Source organism: Bacillus rossius, chromosome 1 (assembly GCF_032445375.1).
Source record: "Bacillus rossius redtenbacheri isolate Brsri chromosome 1, Brsri_v3, whole genome shotgun sequence".
In the NCBI taxonomy this organism is placed as follows: domain Eukaryota; kingdom Metazoa; phylum Arthropoda; class Insecta; order Phasmatodea; family Bacillidae; genus Bacillus; species Bacillus rossius.
The window spans coordinates 357515976-357535021 of NC_086330.1; the positions used below are offsets into that span (position 1 = coordinate 357515976).

Below are 19046 nucleotides of genomic sequence, written 5' to 3' on the forward strand. Positions count from 1 at the left end.
AAAGAGAGAGGGGAAAATGCCAAGAAGCGATGAAGAAAAGCTGAGAAGAGATGTACATGAGTCAAGAAGAGATAGAGAAGTGCAAAGAAGAAACGTAGAAAGACCAAGAAGAGACGCAGGAAGACCAAGAAGATGTGAAGAAAGACCAAGAACAGGGGAAGAAAGACCGAGAAGAGAAAATGAGAACTCAAGGAGTCATGAAGAGGGTACAAGGAGAAACTAAGTGCAGTCCATGCGAGACTCAGAAGAACCAAGACGGCACGAGTAACCAAGAAGAGATGTAGAAGAGCTGGGAAGAAATGCTGTGCGAACAAACAGCTGCGAGAGAAGAAATGGAGAGAAATGGGAAGAAACAAGGAAACTGTTGGAAGGCAATAAGCAATGCACTCTAGATTATCGGGTCCGTCCAAGGCAACGGTCGGCACGTCTCGGGGAGCTGGCTGAACGACATGGGGCATCTGTGACGCAGAAGTGTCGCCGGGTGACAAGAGAAGCTACATCTACTGCGAGAGAGGGTTATCTGGTGAGACTGTACAACCCACGATGGAGGAAAGGCAGGAGGTCTAAACTTCGAGTCGCATGGGGACCTCCAGGAGAAGATGCATTATTTGTTCGGGACGAACAGGTTTAAGGAGGGGGCAATGTTACGATGGCGCTTGGCTGCAGTGCTTGGCGTCGCCGCGCTCGTTCGGCCTGTCTGCGCCCCCTTCCACCCGCATCCTCTCCCTGGTATCTCGTGTCATACTATCTCGCGACATCCTGACCTTCGCAGCGCGCACCTGCCTCAGATTGAGTTACGTAAAAGAGGCCACACTGCGGCATAAAGGACTCAGACATGTTTATCGGCGCGTTTTGTGGGAACCCGATGCTTGTTGCGTTTATCAGCGTTCTTTGAGCAGCCGCCGCGTCCTTCGACAGGACTCACGACGCGTTTCTGGACATTTCGACGGCGAAGGTTGCGCGATATCTCGGAGACATGCCCGATTGTTCTGGACGGGAACCCAAGGGCTATATAAGGAGGTAGGGCCAGCCTTCGAGTGAGTCTGAGGGGGGATTTCTCTCGCGGCGGAGTTTCCGGGCGATAGTGCCGCGGGTGCGGCAGAGTGGCGAAGTCCTTGGAAGAAGGTTCCAGGGCAGGAAGTGAGTGAGTGGAGTCGGGAGTTTTCCCGCGGCGGAGCTTCCGGGCGATAGTTTCGCGGGCGCGGCGGAGTCCCGAGCGAAGTTGCGAGCGAGGAGTCGAGCGGATCCTCGGCGAAGGGGAAGTGCGTCGGGCGGCGGCGGAGTGTGGCGACGGAGTCCCGCGGCGGAGACCCACGAGGGGTGCTGCGGTGAGAGTTGCGCCAGAGGTGCGGCCCAGCGAGGTGTGCGGAACGAGTGACTGGGGAATTGACATTTCTTTAAGTGTAGTTACGTACTTGCCATCTTAGAAGATTAATTGTGACATAAGTAGTGGAAATAAATAAAACTGTGTGTGTGATAAAAATCTTTAATTGGGCTATCCTTTACGAACCTGCGGTAAATCGTAAGAGTATGATGCAAGACCCTTGGGTGTTTTCACGCTCCTAAAAAAATACAGTTAGAAAACAAAACACAGAACCAGAATCACCTATCCGCTTCAGCGCATTTTAAAATGCTTTTCGTAAACAGACAACATTCAGATATCTTGAAGCGGTATTCTAATCACCCCACCAAATACAGTCAATGTTGGAAAACGACTTCTTTACAGACTTATTATAACTATACTATACATTTTATTCAAAATTATCATGTTGCGGGGTGTACGACCGGAACGTCCGAGCCTCAAGCGGCCTCGCCTAGTGTAAGTGGTACCGCAGTACGTCAATGGACTGCCGCGGTTACGTAACACGTGACGTCATTCGGCTGCCGGGTATATTAGCCCGCGCATGCGCCGGCTCGCGAGCAAATAGCCGGACTGCACACCTGAGTCTTCTACCATGTCGAGCGGCCCAGCGGTCGCTACAGGACTTCGTCGCTGTTGGTGGTAGAGCCCATTTTTGGTCTCTACAGCTAGCACACGAGTGATATCCTGTTTACCACGGACTCCGACGGCTGCGATTATAAAGGCAAGTACTGGAAAGTCTGAGGGGCAGAATCGTCCCGTGTCCACCGTTGTGTTTTGAGTTTGACGTCTAAAACTATACGCGCGCTTAATGAACTGGGACGGTGTTCGCTAGTCTTCCCCCCCCCCCCCCTTCTTAGCCCTTGGAATCTGTTAAATGGCTTATCTGTATGTAGGTAGTATTATTCGATGGTCGAATGATGCTTACTCAACTTCATCTATGGTAATCAGAAGAATTTCATTTCGTTTGTCTGCTGCATGCTTTCAGATTCTTTCCTTTTGCTGTTAGGAATTATAGTTTTTTTTTTTTTTTTTTTTTTAAGGTTTACAGTGATTTTTCTCCCCATTCCCCTGATAGCAGTCAGTTATATCTTTGAATAGGTTATATATCCTAGGCAAAATAAATTAGCCATGAGAAGTAGGAGGTAGTTGTTTTATTGATGTGTTACTGATTCACTTTGCATCAAACATTCACAATGCAAGTAATTTTGTATTAACTATCTGTCAGTGCACATGATTACAAAACTTTGAAACGAGCAACGGAAAGACTCGACACGACAACACGCGTGCATGGATTTTTTTTCCGTGCCTGCCTCGGGAGTTTTTTCTTCTGATCTGACAGAAAAGCGGGCCAGAAGAGTGGGGTTCACTGCTTCAGCTTCTTGATCTTGAGGGTGGTTGTGAGGGTCCCGTCGCGCACGTACTTCTGCAGACTGGCGTAGTCGAGCAGGACGCAGTCGCCGCGCGCGAAGATGGCGGAGGAGTCCTCGGAGCAGCTCTGCGCCAGGCGCGTCACGGCCGTGCTGTCGGGCGGCAGCGAGAAGGTGTACTTGTACTGGTAGCCGCGCGCGCGCTCGCCGCCGCCGACGTAGCGCAGCGCGGCGCACACCCGGCCGCCCGGCCGGTCGAACCGCTTGTGGAACCAGAAGATCTGGCCCTGGCAGAACACCAGGCGGCACTGGTAGGGCGGCGTCGAGCTCTCCCGCCACACGAACGTCTTCGAGTCCGGCCCCATGTGCACGAACAGGTCCTTGTGCTGCGCGCGCACGTGGCTCAGGATGTCCTGGCGGTTGCCGGAGAAGCTGAACCTGCGGACAGCCGTGCTGGGTCGTCGTCACACCCACGATTTAAAACAAAAACAAAAAACCACAGAAGCAAAATTAATTTCAACAGCAAGTTCATTGGAGACAGATTAACACAAAAACACATTACAAGCAGGGGCGCAACAACAGGGGGGGGGGGGGAGGCAAACCGGGGCAAAGAAAGTGCTGTGTAATCATTTTAGATAATAAAACTGCTTAAATAGCACCATTTTTCACCTTGAAATACAAATTTTCCCGGGGGAGGACTGCCGGACCCCCTGCTTCAATAGGGGGGGATCGATGATTCTTTACAAAAAGGTATATTGCCCCCCCCCCTTTGGAAATTTAGTTGTTGCGCCCCTGATTACAAGGAAGGTGAGAAATGAACCAGTCGTGATCTACAGGGGAAAATATGTTGATAAATATCTGCGAACCAAAACGACTAATTTTCCTCACGCGAAGACATGTTTGGAGTTCACGAACTTGGTGGCTGACAACTGTTGGTTTTCAGTTGGTTCGTTCCTTTCATGTGGATCGCTGGAAGCTCGTCGTGAAAATAATTTCAATGGCTCGCAAATGTGTACGCGCTCCGGTATCGTATATATTTCCGTAAAGATTTTTTTTAAGAAGACTAACGTTCATTTGTGTGTTTTCTTTTTAGTGGAGCTTATTAAAACTGTACATTAATGTTTGTTAAGTATGATCTTTGAATGATTTTTGCAATGGGGAAGAATGATTTAAAACAATTTCTTGGTGCTTTCCAATGGACGTCATTAACAAGTCTGCAAGAATGGACAACAAAGATGAAAGCATAAACAAATTTTTTTTTCCTACTAGGTTCCATCCTTGGAATTCACTGTTCTTTCTAATCATTTATCATTTGAATTAAGGTGATTAATTGTTCCCCGTGACTTTGTGTATTCATCCTTTTTTGTGCTTTATTGAGGCTTCTACCACATCCGTGTAATCCAGCAATACATGTATTGGGGTTTCTCATTAAAACTATATTGACTTCCGATAATTCTTACGCTAGAAATTAAAATCGTACATTTCAAAAGTGTCATTTTTTATTTACATTTTTAAACCTCTGATAACACTGTTGTAAGTTAGAATCAGTTTTTACTAAAAATAATGGTCAAGCCATCTTCATAACCTGTTTTCAAAACCAAGAATATTACCAAAAAATGGTGTGATTGGAGTAACTTAAGATGCACACATCCTTAGTTGAAGGCCTGAATTTCACTATTACAGAACTAGAATTTTTTTCGTTCGTTTTCCAAATCCATCTGGTCTGTAATGAGTTGAGTAAGTTCTGTCAGCCACATTTATACCGTAATAATTATTAACCTTCCTGGAAGCAAAATTCTGAAGTTGCATGTAGGTACATGTTTTTTTTTTTTTTTTTTTCAGGCATTGAACTGAGGACATGTGCATCTTACAACTGCCGGAGCGAGTGTATCTGGATAGGACAGTTGCAATTGTGCACAAACGACAAGAATATAAAAACTATAATTGAATCTGAAAACTTAACAGAATTCAATGGGATTGGTTTTGTTGGCTAGATATTTTCTTTAAGGAAACCTGAAGGTACAGAAATATTCACTACAGTGAATATTTAAAAAAAAAAGCATACATTTCCCATAAAACAAGGTCTTAAAACAAAAAAAAAAATATGAAAAAATTTTGGCTGTAAAATTATTAAAAAATGCATAGTAAAAATATCAATAGTAACCATATCTTAGAACAAAAAAAGTATTAAAATTTGAAGCTAATTTTAACTTATTAATACATTCTTGTACTATTGCAAATATAAAATAAAATCATGAAATTATTATTTTTAAGATGTGGTTATTATAGTCTAGAGATTTTCTTATGTGTTTTTAATAATTCAATATCGCAAATGTTTACATATTTGTTTATTTATTGGTTTCAAGCCTTTATTTTATGAAAAGCTTTAAGCATTTTTTCTTTGTTTAAACATCTCAGCTCATACCAGATGGAATTTAATAGGAGTAATTTTATGAAAATGGATCTGAAGTTGATGAACGAAAATGTGATCCAAGATGGCAAATCTAACTGTATAACTGTAACAGCAAAAACTCAAACATTGGTAATTTCTGTAGGCATTAAGGGGTCTGCCAAATGTATCTTTATGATGATGAAACTATGTACCATGGAGATATATTTGGTTTACTAAATTAGTCATAGCAAAAAATTATGGTATGCCCTATGCCATACCACAAAATATGCGGCTACCAGAATAGAGTGAATTAATTTTCACTGGTTTTGTTTGCCTGTTAGTAAGTAGCTTGGGAAGCCTAAGATGTATGTACTTAAAGTTCTGTCCCTGCCTGAACACGCCCGAATATTCACCTTCGACCAACCTCGGGTTTATTTATATGTATTTATATTTCTCTGTTTATTTTAATGTAGCTATACTAACCTAACTAACCATCCATAGTGTTTTAAATTGTTTTAATGTAGCTAAACTAACCGACCACTTTTAATATTTGAATTCATTTTACCTGCGCAAAAATAAAACTAATCCCGAGGTTGGCCGAAGGTGAATATTAGGGCGTGTTCGGGCAGGGACAGAACTTAATGTACATCTTAGGCTTCTCATCAAAGTACGCTCAGTGCGCAGTGCGTGCTCCTTGCAAAGATTGAAGACTCCGATTACGAAAGGCGTGGAAAGAGAACACCGATACCTTTTTTCGACTACGAAGAATGTAGAATGAGAAAACTGATACTTTTTTACGACTACGAAGAATGTAGATTGAGAAAACTGATACCTTTTTACAAAGAACGTGGAAAGAGAAAAGTGATAGACCCTACCTTTTTACGCTGGTGATGACGGCACGGAGGATGCGTAACCTGTAACGAGAATGCTGATACCTTGTTGCTTCCTGGGACCGCTACTGCTTTGCTGATACAGAAGTATCAGCTACTTGTAACCAGTACATTACTGTATCAGTTACGGGTTGGAACAGATACCGAAAATCGCTGTAACATACTCAAAGTAGCTCACGCAAGCAGTGTTAGCAAGGTATAAGGAAAGCTGGCATCTAGCGGGCGGGCCAGGAACTACTAGGAGGCGCCGGGCCGACCTGCAGGCGGCGCCCTCGCCCGCCAGGCAGCGGAAGCTGTCGGCGCGGAACGGCGCCACGGAGTCGTCCCAGGCGAGCGGGCCGGGCGCGTCCTGCAGCTCGGCTCCGTCCAGCAGCTGCTCCAGCACGATGTTCCTGGCGCTGAGCAGCCGGGCCTTGCACAGGGGGCACTTGGTCAGCTGCTGCCAGCACCTGCGACCCGAGGCCCCGACCTCTCAGCGCGGGAAGCCTACAACTCACGTAGTTTCGGTTCCCTACCACGTTCGTGCAGCTTCGGATTCCTCTCAAAAAATTGAAATTAAAAAAAAATCGAAGGGTTAGGTTAGGTTAGGTCAGTCACAGCATGCTTGTTTTCATTTACCTTGTTTAGGGCAAAATTTCAATCCGGATTCAACCTGGAGTGGAGTGAGGAATCTAGATTGAAATTTTACTTAAAACACTTTGTTGTGGACTGAAGTTGGAGTGAAGTGAGATAATCCACTCCACTTGTTGAGGTGGACTGGACTGAAGAATCCGGATTGAGATTTTACTTTAAACACGGACTGGAGTGAAAAGAAAACACGCACGAGGAAGCAGCCACCATATTGCATTGTTTGTTATTGGTCTCGTTGCATTTCAGGCATATAATTTGTGAAAATTGCAAAAAAAGAGCAGAGGAATGTGTGGACAGAGATGGAAGTAGAGTTATCGTTGGACGTAATGATTGAAAAACATATTTTAAGATTGCTGGACGGAAAAAAGGTTAGATCGCACCACAACATTTTCAGTCCATGTTGACTCCAACTTCGATCTTGTTTACATTTCAATCTGGATTGTGATATTTACCAGAAACGCATTTCGTCAGTCTATGTTCGTCACACATTCACTCCGAGTTCACTCCACTCCAGGTTCAATCCGGATTGAAATTTTACCCTAAACAAGGTAATTGGAAACTTCTGATTCAGCGACTGAAGTGGCGTTAATGCCAAAACGCAAAACTTCGGAAATCTTCGGAAATTCTTGCAGGGAACCGAAACGACGTGAGTTGTAGGCTTCCCTCTCAGCACGCCTGCGCGCATCTGACAACTGCGACACAGTGCGCCGCAGACTGTATTGTCATCACGGCTATTGCGGGCCTCGTGGCCCGTGTGCACCAGAGCCGAGCATCGAACCAAGGGCCCGCGAAGAGCTTCCAGGCCGCGGAATGCCGCCCGCTGCGGGAAGCCTACGATTCACTCGTCCTTCTGGACATACCCGAATGGGAAGCCTTCATTTCACAGACGGGAGAGCCACACCCGAAGTTCCCCGACAGAAGTTCCACAACAGGCGTATTTATTTGGGATGTAGCTTACTCATACGTCATACGCCGTTCTATCTCATTGAATAAACCGGTGTGGCATTAAATTTTGCGGTCGATTAGGATAGGTAAGCTACAATACAAATACTTTTAAACATTGTGGATGGTTGGCTATATTAGGTAAGTATAGCTACATTAAAAATACTGTAAAATCATTTGGTTGCTTAGCAAGTAACTTTTTAATATGTAGCTATCCAGCGCTAGGAAACCGTTTACATGATTTCACAGTATATTTAATGTAGCTATAGGTACTAATCAAATCAACCGTCCACAATGTTTTAAATTAAGTATTTATAATGTAGCTACCTAACCTAATTGACCATTATTTATCATGAGTTGTCCAAAATAAGCATTCACGGACACACGGCAAACGAAAAATATGGCGTGCGAACAAATAAATACCGTTTGCCTTGTTTATGGTCTTTCCTTTTATCAACACCGCCATGTTTATTTACAATCAACTAAAAAAAACCCCGAAGATGCACGATCGGGAGTTTGGCTCTCTCGTCTGTGAAAAGAAGGCTTCCCGTCCTTCACGGTGGCAGCTCCGCTCGAGCCCGGAAGAGCCCCCGGCAGTGGCGGATCCAGAGGAGGGGGGACTAAGGGGCTCAAGCCCCCTCCAAAAGCATCTGGGTCCACTATTGTTTTAGTGTTTTTTGCCTTGATAAAGCCTAGCCTCAGCTGGGTCAAGCCCCTCCCAAACCCAAAAGCCTGGATCCGCCACTGGCCCCCGGGGGAAAGGCGGAGGGAAAGGCCCTCACTTGTGGCAGACGTCGTGGCCGTTGGCGCACATGTGTATCGGCGGCGTCATCACCGTCAGGCACACGGGACACTCCAGCAGCTGCATCACGTCCTCCCTGGACCGCTTGAGCACCAGTGACGTCATCGCCGCCGGCGCCTTCTTGAGGGGACGGGGTCCCAGACGGCGACCTTTCCGCGGGGAACTTCCCCCGAAACAGCAGACCTGGGAGTCATCATCAGGAACACTGCGAGATCTCGGCGGGAATCAGAGCAACCCCTGACCTCCATCCGTCCTTCATCCATCCGTTTGTCTGTCACGTGTCACGAGGGCGCGAAGAATTTCATCCCGACGGCCCGTCAAAAGTTCGGCAAACTCGCACTTTTGACAGACGGACGGATGGATTATACGTAGAGACCCGTAAAATTTGCGGGTTCATTTCGTGTTATGCTAAAATTCAAATAATTATACCTTAGTGCTGCTTCTGTCATTGGTTCACTGCTAATCTTGAGGACTGAGGGCCAATTAGAGACTCTCACTCATAGAAGTGTCGAATCACAGGCCACCCAGTCGAGACGACTCACAAGTCAGCAGCCGAGTGTGTAGAGGATATTGGAGTCTATCCTGGAGGTCATTGAACCCGCGAATTTGTCGGGTCTCTAATTATACGGCAAGCTGGCCCAAGGAATCATCGAAAAAATAGGTTGGAGACATTACCTCATCCTCCCCACATTCAGATTTGGGTCCCTCGGATTTTCATATTTTTAGGTCCACTCTAGGAGCCATTACGTCCAGTAGCAACAAGGTCAAAGAATTTGTAGGAAAGTGGCTCAAACAATAAGACAACATTTTTGCATCAGTTATAATAAAAAATAAGTTCATCGTTGGGGCGAGTGTATTAATAATGGTGGGTAATATGTTGAGAAGTAGTGAAAGTCTCGTTTTTTAAAAATATACATTTTTTTTCTACATCAATTTGTCTATTTGATTATTGAATGACCCTCGTATCTGCGGTTTGAGCTGCGGCAGTCAGTTTTGGTGTTTGTATTGGGTCTTTCTAATTTTTTGTATAATAATATTTCGGTTCTTAAAACTCATGTCTAAACAATTCAATCGCGACACTGAATTTTCCCAATGATATGCTAATACAGTACGTACAATAAACACCATATAAATAGTAAGCAACATCGAAATATATTTCTGAGTGAAAAAAAAAAAACCACTGAATGTTGGCAGCACTGTCTTGGGAAAATATTTTGACGGACGGATGAAGTCATGTTGTGAATCGCTTGTCTAGCTGAGTGGCGTTGACGGACGAAAATGTGTCGGACGGACGGATGATGGACAGAGGAGACGAGGAAGCCTAAGATGTACCTACATCAAGTTCTGTCCCTGCCCGAACACGCCCGAATATTCACCTTCGGCCAACCTCTGGTTTAGGCCTATTTATATATATTTATATTTCTCTGTTTATTTTAATGTAGCTATACTAACCTAACTAACCGTCCATAGTGTTTTAAAGTGTTTTAATGTAGCTAACCTGACCGACCACTTTTAATATTTGAATTCATTTTTCCAGCGCAAAAATAAAACAAATCCCGAGGTTGGCCGAAGGTGAATATTCGGGCGTGTTCGTGCAGGGACAGAACTTGATGTACATCTTAGGCTGGGTTCACAATTAAAAAAATTAAGCGAGTGCATAGCAAGCCATGCACACGACCTGTGCGAACTGCGAAATCGGTTCACAATTGAATTCTTACTGTTAATTTCAGCCAATGAAATTTCGCGAACAATGCGACATCTGTTATCAGTGTTAGTAAATAAGCATATTAACTTTCAAAATAACGATAATACTATTATAATCTGGACATTTTCTTACCACAATATGGTTAATAAATATAAACATATTTCTAGTCCCGCCAAAAAAGCACCCTGCTCTTCTCTCAATGGCTGTTGTGCCATGCACACGCGACCGAAATAAAATATATTCATTTCACTCCTATGCGCACGACCTCGCTCACATGCACACGACCAACTTTCTGCTATTGTGAATCGTTAGGTTAGGAAACATGGCGTTCATATCCTATGCACGCGACCTACTGTTACTGTTACTGTTATTTTTTCAATTGTGAACCCAGCCTTAGGCTTCTCGAGGGGTCGGGCTATTGCACATCCGCCTTTACTTTGGGTGACGGAAGGCAGCGGCAACCCTGGACTCTGCGGGAGCCTATCATCTTCCCAAGAAGGGCCTTGCCAGTGGCCCGGGGAGGGGGAACAAATATCTCAGGGAAAAGGACATGCGGAGGCTCCAGCCTGGGCAATTTGGAATCTAAACTCTTTGAAACATCATTTTTAAGCCAACCTGGAACTTAAATATCGATTACGATTTTCCTGATTTGTCATTAGTAGAGACCTGCAAAATTCGTGGATTCATTCGGTGATAGGCTAGAATTCTAACACATATACCTCTTAGATAATTTTTTCTATTGGCTTGCTGTTCATCTGGACGAATCTCAACCAGTTATAAACCCTCAACCAAAGAAGGATCGAATCACAGACAAACCAGCTGTGACGACTTACAAGTGGGCAGCCAATGAACTTGCGTTATTTTCCCGAGTGTACAGGGGTATGTGCAGTCTATCCTGAAGGCCATCGAAACCGCGAATTTTGCAGGTCTCTAGTCATAAGGAACTTAAATATTTTCTCCTGATAAATTATACTTGGGGAATTTTTTTTTATAAATATTTCCGATCAAACTCTGTTGAAATCACGTGGTTAAATGAGGCAGTTAAAAAATTTGAAAATCTAGTTGAAATCAAATTTACATGCCAGATAAAATTTAATTGTTCCTTGTCTCATTGATTTCCTTTGTTTTACGCAGAAAAAATTTTACAAACAAGAAAGTGAAAGTGAAAGAGGTTGATGGGCCGCCCTTAATGAATGGTGAACTTTTGCAACACGTGTAACTGCAAACTACACAGAAATTTATCGCGTGTTAGAATGATAATGCTGTTTTCCAAACTAATTTTTGTTGACGTGAGTTCTTTTGAATACACACATACTAATTGTTTTTTTTTTTCTGTTCTAGATTTTCAAATTCCCTCCCGAAAAGAAAAAAAATTACCTAATCCACCACTGGATCTGGTTTAATCATGCGAAAACCCCGGAGAGGTGGGACGAGGCATCAGCCAATGAACACAAAGCCATCTATACGATCATGCACACCCTTGTGGAATCTAACCTGACACCAGAAAAAAAAGTGCGTGGAGTCCACGCGCATCGGAAGTGAAACTTCTTGCTTTTCATATTATTAGGGATAGGAAACATAATAAGTACTGTTTGGCTGAGGTCACAGATAAAAAAAATAATAATATGCAAGTATGCGAGCGCTAAAGTATGCAAGTGTTCCAGTATGCAAGTGTAGAAGTATGCTGCGTCATTTCTACCTCTCCCATGCCGTCTCCTCCCCCGGTTCCCCACCACGTACCTAAACTATTCCCCTCGTGCGATCGGAATTTTCGTAACACTCGAAAATTGTAGCCCCCCTCAACAAAGAAGTTTCACTTCAAAGCGCACAGGTATGTTGAAAGTCTATAGTTATTTATAATAACGTGGTACGTGAAAATATCAGTTCAGTTTTTCTACCCCGTTGCAAGAAACTTAAACCCCGAATACTGCCAAGTTTATATTTTTTAATTGATATACGAATGTCATCTTAAACATCGCCAAATATTTTATATTTGAAATACAAAAAAAAAAAGCTGGGTATTTATTCTTGGAATTCAATATATTCCTAAATTGGATTGATTACGTTATATTACCCGATTAAATCTTACACAATGAGAAAAATAATTGTAATTATAACACTATACACGGTAACACTATTGAACTTGGTAAAATATATGTTAATAAGTGTTATATTTCAATGTTTATTTCTTATTATAAATTTGCTATTTTAAGTATGAGTATTACTTAAGACTTACCAGTACTCTTGAAAGACGAGTATTTAATGGGTATTATTTAAATCACACATCCAATCACTAATGTATTATTTAATAGTGACATAAATGTTGCGTAATACAATATTTGAAGTTACGTTATACTGCCAACCTAGTTTTTTTTTATACGCCACTCATCAGAGATTAAATAATAAACGGTGGTTGAATTTTATGATAAGATTTTCTTTATTCTATGAATAGAACTAATGGCAGGCAAAGAGAAAGGTGCTTGTAATGGGAATATCTTAATGCAGCATGGTGGCGAATTACATAAGATGCAAACAAAATGCCTTACATAACTAAGTTTAACAAATATTATATTTTCTCAAGTATTTTGCGCAAAGTTTTATTTAAGAAATGTCTGTTCTCACTCAAAGCTCAAAATTAAAACATTGTAGTTTTTAAAAAATAAAACTTAAGTTATTTCATATAAATTCACATTTATTATAGGCAAAAGTAAAAATAAAACTAAGACCTGTAATTAAAATTAACTACCTAAGTAGTATAGAATAGCCTGTCCGGGCCCAGGCTTCTGGCTGTGGAGCCTGAGCCGATTACCGCCATCTTGGATCGTAACTTCAGCGGCCATCTTTGATGACCTTTATCTTGAACATTGATGTTGACCGTGACTTCAAAATTTGCCAAAAATGACCCCAATGTTACCAAAATTTGCCCAAAATCAGCCAGTATTTCTAGTTTTTTGAAGAAAACAAATCCGTAAAAATATCTCAAAAATTGAGTTATATTGAGGGAAGTACCTATTCCCATTCTGAGGGAAAATTTCCAGTTTTATTCCTCAAAATTCAAAAATTCGGAATTCAAATAAAACCTCAAAAGGCTTTTGCCTTAGAAAGAACCAAAATTCCCTAAAGTTGCTTAAATTCAGTAGCGTAGCCAGGATTTGTGTATGGGGGGAGGGGTTAAGAAAGATGGTCCCCCCCCCCTATTAAAGCGGGGGGTCCACCCCTGGAAAAAAATTTGGATTTTAAGGTGTAAAATAGTGCTATTAGAGCAGTATTCGGTACTTAACTTTAAATATTGTAATGGTAAAAATATTATTAATTTTTTAATAAAAAAATTGTTTCAGTGATGAAGTAAGAAATTAATGAAATATATTTTAATCAATCCAAGTGCCTTGTCCACGTCCACTCAAAATCATAAATCATGCTCGAAGCTCGACAATACAAAAAAAAAAGGCATAAAAATGGTTGGGTTTCGGCAGAACTGGCCAATTCCTGGAAACAATTAGCTTTAGCTTGAAGAATTACCCAGTCACCACCTGCTTATAATTACCGCGCTGGTTAAACAGAGGTAGTCCCCCCCCCCAAACACTATGACTCACCCCCCCCTAACCTAATGATGCGCCCCCCCCCCCCGAAATTTTTTATGCCATTTTCTCAATGATTTACTCAATGATTTTATTATATTATACTTTTTTAGTATTATATTTTATAATATTTTGCAATAATTAAAACTGATTTTCTAATAATAATAATAATTTTGGTCATATCAGGTAGTATTTCCATCCTGAACCGACAGATGCCAAACTGCTTTTGTTGAGGAAAGTGCGGGGTTGCCAATTTGATTTACAAGACCCCTTTTAATTATCAAAGCACCAGAAACGTATTTTCACATTAGAAGCTATAATTATGTAAATAATATATACATTTTTCTCGTCTTTTAACCACCCCCCCCCCCTGAAATTTTAATGACGCAGTCTGCGTCGTTACCCCTCCTTGTGGGCACTCCTGGGTTAAATACAACAGGTGTAAGATATTTGAAAACTTGGGACCCGTCACGGCGTCACAACCTTATAGCTTCTGCTCGCGACAGGGGTAGGGGAAGGGAAGGAGAATCGGTAGGGCTCGCTTACTCTTCCCCTCCAGTGCAGTGGCCGGTGATAGCAGTAAGACACCCAGGCTTTTAGCTAACCTGCTTTCAGATAAGAAAAAAAAATGGTGACTAAGCTGGGGGAGGGGGGTTAGAACCCCCCTGGCTAAGCCCCTGCTTAAATTCCCCGGCGAAAATCCTCCAATAAGACTCTGGCGGCCATCTTGGATGATCCTGACGCTGACATTGACCGTAAAATACAAAATCTTTAATTTTTGACCAAAAAATTCAGAAAAAAATTCAAAAAAATTTAAAAAATTGTTTACTTTAAATTTTAAGTTACTTTATTTATTTCGGTCCTCGGTTCGATTCCCGGATTCCGGCGAGAGTAAACATATAATTTATTAATAAAAATTGTTTAAGTTCTTGATTACAATTTTTTAAAAATCAGGTAAAAAATTGCATACATCACACCCCCATCTTGAATTATGATGTAACCACTGCAATTATCGTTAAGTCCGCCATAATGAAAATCAGCAATTTTTATCCCAGAAAATCTGGAAAAAATTTAAAAGTCATAAAAAATTGATTTAATAAAATTTTAGTAAATATTCCGCCATCTTGAATTAAGACATCACCGTTGCGCAATTCTTTACGATCACCATCCCGGATTCAAGAAACGTAGTTACTATTTATTATACGTCTGTAACTGATGACATCTGTGTAAATTTCCGAATTCCGAATTTTTGAATTTTGAGGAATAAAATCGGAAATTTTCCCTTGCAACGGGAATATTTCCTTCAAAATAGAGAATTTATTTTAATTTTTAAAATTATTGAGAATTTTTGCGGATTTTTTTCTTTCCAAAAAACTTGAAATTTGTGCGGATTTTGGCCAATTTTGGGCAATAATAGAGTCATTTTTGGCCAATTTTGAAGGTATGGGTCAAGGTATATTGTCAAGGTCATCCAAGATGACCGTTGTGAAGTCACAATCTAAATTGGCGGATATTGGCTCAAGCTACACAGCCAGAAGCCAGGGCTCAGCCCGGCTATTCTATGCTACATACTTACTTAAAGCTAAATTCACTATCAAGTCAGATAATTAATGAACGTAAAAAAACATATTTTTAAGGATTGGAAAAATTCGCGTTTTGTATGACCTTCAGGGTTAGAACACACAGTCCTCTTTATACTCGGGAAAAATAAACGTCATTCATTGGCTGCTAACATTTGAGCCGTCTCAACTGGGTTGCCTGTGATTCGATACTTCATTGGTTGAGGGTTTCTCATTGGCCAAGAGTCGCCCAGATGGACATTGAGCCAACAACGAAATCAGCTTAAAAGGTAGGCCTACATGTATTTTAAATTTTTTTCCTATCGAGAAATGAATCCGCGAATTTATCCGGTCTCTAAAGATTATACATGGTGTGTTTTCATTTAATTCTAAAATAATGGACACCTAAATTACTAAATGCGAGCACTTTTGTTAGCTAGCGAGAACAAAGCGCGCTTGGGTTTTCCTGACGGCGCTGTTGCCAAATATCGTGTTCTGTTTGGTTCTAAGTGCATGAAATTTTTTTTCCTAACATAAATTACAACTAAGTTTATTTGGGAGGGGTCTGGGTTAGGAAAAGACTCTTAGTGCGTCTCATGCCGAAGCCCATACGCTCTAATCATGCAGGGTATTAGCCATGCAGGAGGGGTAGCATGCATCGTGTGCTAGGAGGGGGATTGGCCAGCCATGGCAGCAATTGGCGCCATGACTAACTCCCCTCACTGACTATTCTAGACTAAAAACTAGATAAGTTGAGCCCAGGTAAAACCTGCATAGACACAGGGAAAACCCTGTGCACTTACATGTGGGATGCAAATTTCATGCATTATTGACAAGCAGGTTGCTTACAGGAAACAGAAGGATGGTTCCGGAAGAAGAGTTGGACAGAGTAGAAAATATCTAATAAGCAAGGGCGGGCACTTGGACATTTTTGTCCGCATTGGGGGTTTTGGGCATAACTGGTTGTTAGGGGGCGACTATCGTCGTTTCCCGCCAGGCTGCCAGCCAGCCAAAGTGCATGTCTTACTGCCCCCGGCATGACTGTGCACAGGGTGTGTTATGCAGGTTTAACCATGGTAGAGCTTAACAAATTAGTTATAGTCTAGTGTTGAGATACGGGGTTTGGTATAGCATGGCTTCGATCGCTGTTACAGCTGGCAGATTGCAACACTTCCTGCTCACTACAGATTTTATTTGTAAATGTAACAATGTGCTATTAAGGTAAAATTACATATATTTGTAAATTTGTACATTTACAAGAAACGACTGTATCACTAAAAAAATAGTGATCCCAGTAACGCTGTGTAAACAACAGTGTCATAGTTCATAAAATAAATACTATTTAAGTTGTAAACAATCATCACAATAGTTCTTAGAGGGTCTGGGAATTGCGTTAGCGTTTGAACAACCATGTGCAAATAGTCCGAGGCGTCGTAGATACGGCTCAGAATAAAGTACACAAAACTGTTTATAGTGCCAAAAGTAATGAAGGAAAGATATTTAAAACAAAATTTATTTAAAAAAAAAACAATCTGTGATAGACTTGTTTTAGCATATTTGGGTTTTGATTATTACATTGGCATTTATGCTTTGTGTTGTCTCAGTACCTCCAATAGTTCCCTGAATAGCTTTTCCAGTAGGTATTAACTGCGCACATTGATAAGCATAATAAAAATAAAATAAAATCCAATTATTGAACGTTCAGTTATCTTTTCTATGGTATAAAAAATATGTGCCAATAAACTATAAATAAAACTACAAACTTATGCGCCAATTTTCGTACGAAATACTCAGTAGGCCTATTAGCTCGAGAAAAAAGAAGTGTTTCGTGCATGGATAAATAACCATAGCCATGTGTTGCACAAAGTTACAATAGCTTTCTTATGGCGTTACAAACTGTTTCCAAAATAATTTTTTTTTTGGGACAGTAAAGAATTTTTTTTTTGTGAAGTTGGTTCGCGGTTCTCTACGCAATATCCACTCTATGGGGTGGTTGCCGGTCGCGGTGGAAGAGGGGAAGGAGAGGGGTCCCCCCTTCTTCACAACTGCGCAGTTGGCCGGCGGGGAGTGGCACAACAGGATGGCCCAATGAAGCCGCCCGCCGCACGGTAACACGACACGACACAACACCGGATACAAGGGCGCCCTTGCGTCGCGTCACAGTCGGAGCGAAGCCCTCCCTTCCGACATTCCCCCCACTAGTCTAACCAAAAACCAAGTGTATTTGTAGGAGGGGGTCTAGGTGCGTCTCAGGCTGAAGCCTATAAGCCTGGCCATGGTGCATCGTGTGCTTGTGCCGTGGCGGCGATTGAAAGCCATGCCTAGAGACCTGTAAAATTCGCGATTTCAAATCCCTAAAGGATAGACTCCATGATCCTCTATGCACTCGTGCAAATTACATCTGCTGATTGGTTACCGACTCGTAACACCTGTTGACTGGAATGATCGTGATTCGCTAATTCTTCTGTTAAAGATTTTTCATTGGCCCAGTGTCCTCCAGATAAACTGTGGCCCAATCCCTGAAGCAAAATAATGTCAAAAGTATCTGGACTCTATCCTATCGCCAAATGAATCCGCGGATATTACTGGTCTCTAGTCATGGACTAACTCCCCTAACTTAAAACTATTCACACAGACACAGGGAAAAAACCCCGGGGCACAGAAATTCGGGATAATATGCGAGGGCACGCATTAATTGCGTAGAAGTATGCAGGTGACAGATGATGGTGTGGATGAAGAGTTGGAGGGGGTTTGGAGCTTGGACGCGTGATCGGCTCTCATAATGTTGCATCCCATTGCTGGATTTATGATCAGGGGCACTCGCAACCTTGGCGGTGTGTGGCTACACTCGCCACTCAACCCCCGATCAGTAGGGACCGGAAAAATTCGCGGATTCACTGACCTCTAGGATAGCCTCCATTATCCTCTGCACTTCTCAAGTAAACACGCGTGTTCATTGGTTACTAAATTGTGAGTCGTCTCCACTGGGTATAGCTTGTGATTCGACGCTTCTTTGGTCGATAGTCTCTCATTGGCCCAGAGAGCTCCAGTTAAACCGCGATCCAATAGCAGAACCATCAGAATTGTACACATGTTTGAATTTCAGCTTATCACGAAATGAATCCGCGAATTTTTCCGGTCTCTACCGATCAGTCCTTGAACACACCCTAAGTTCGTCTGCTCGCTCTTACAGCTTCGCGGTCTTACAACAACAACAACAACAACAACAACAAAACACCTTTTTGCGAGATTTCAAACAACTGCAGCTCGCCTAAAGCGGGACTCACAGTGATCCGTCTCATCCGTCCTCGGGCGGCTCCAGGGGCCCACGGGTGGCCATTTTATTTTTTTATGATCCTTGTTTGTCTAATTTTTTTTTTCGTGGAAAATAAGGGCATTGATGGGAAAACGAAAGAAAAAAATAGAATTTTATTAGAATCTAATTTAAAGTGCTAAAATATAGCTATAAATTTCAGTGTCAATTGATTTTTCATGATTTTCAAGATTTTAATGACCTACATAATGACGCGTTTTCACCAGAATTTTATCGTTAGCATTAATAAAACTAAACAGTATAATTTTTTTCTAGAAAGAACGTCAAAATTTTTTAAGAAAGATTAGAAAAATAATGGTCGAATTTGAAGTTCCAGGTTGGCTTAAGAAGACTGTTCATTTTTAAAATGTGTCGGACTTTTCATTAGGGGGCTGTTCTATATACCGATGAACCCCGGTAAGCCTGCCATTGTGTCCGTCACCCGTCGATCTCGTGACATACAACCAATCAGATGGCCCGAAAAATTCAATTCGTTTGTCCGTCA

General features: G+C 42.0%; 1 protein-coding gene across 1 annotated transcript in view; it reads right to left on the minus strand.

Annotated features, from left to right (window-relative positions):
- Positions 1 to 2495: 2495 nt before the first annotated feature.
- LOC134530486 (E3 ubiquitin-protein ligase SIAH1B-like) overlaps positions 2496 to 19046 on the minus strand; it is a 128308-nt gene continuing 111757 nt past the window's right edge. The window contains exons 2-4 of the mRNA XM_063365332.1: positions 8367 to 8569; positions 6270 to 6461; positions 2496 to 3168 (exon numbers count right to left, since the gene is read on the minus strand). Of these exons, the coding sequence (XP_063221402.1) occupies positions 2727 to 3168; positions 6270 to 6461; positions 8367 to 8569 (837 nt within the window). The 3' untranslated portion in view covers positions 2496 to 2726. The remainder of the gene's footprint in view (positions 3169 to 6269; positions 6462 to 8366; positions 8570 to 19046) is intronic.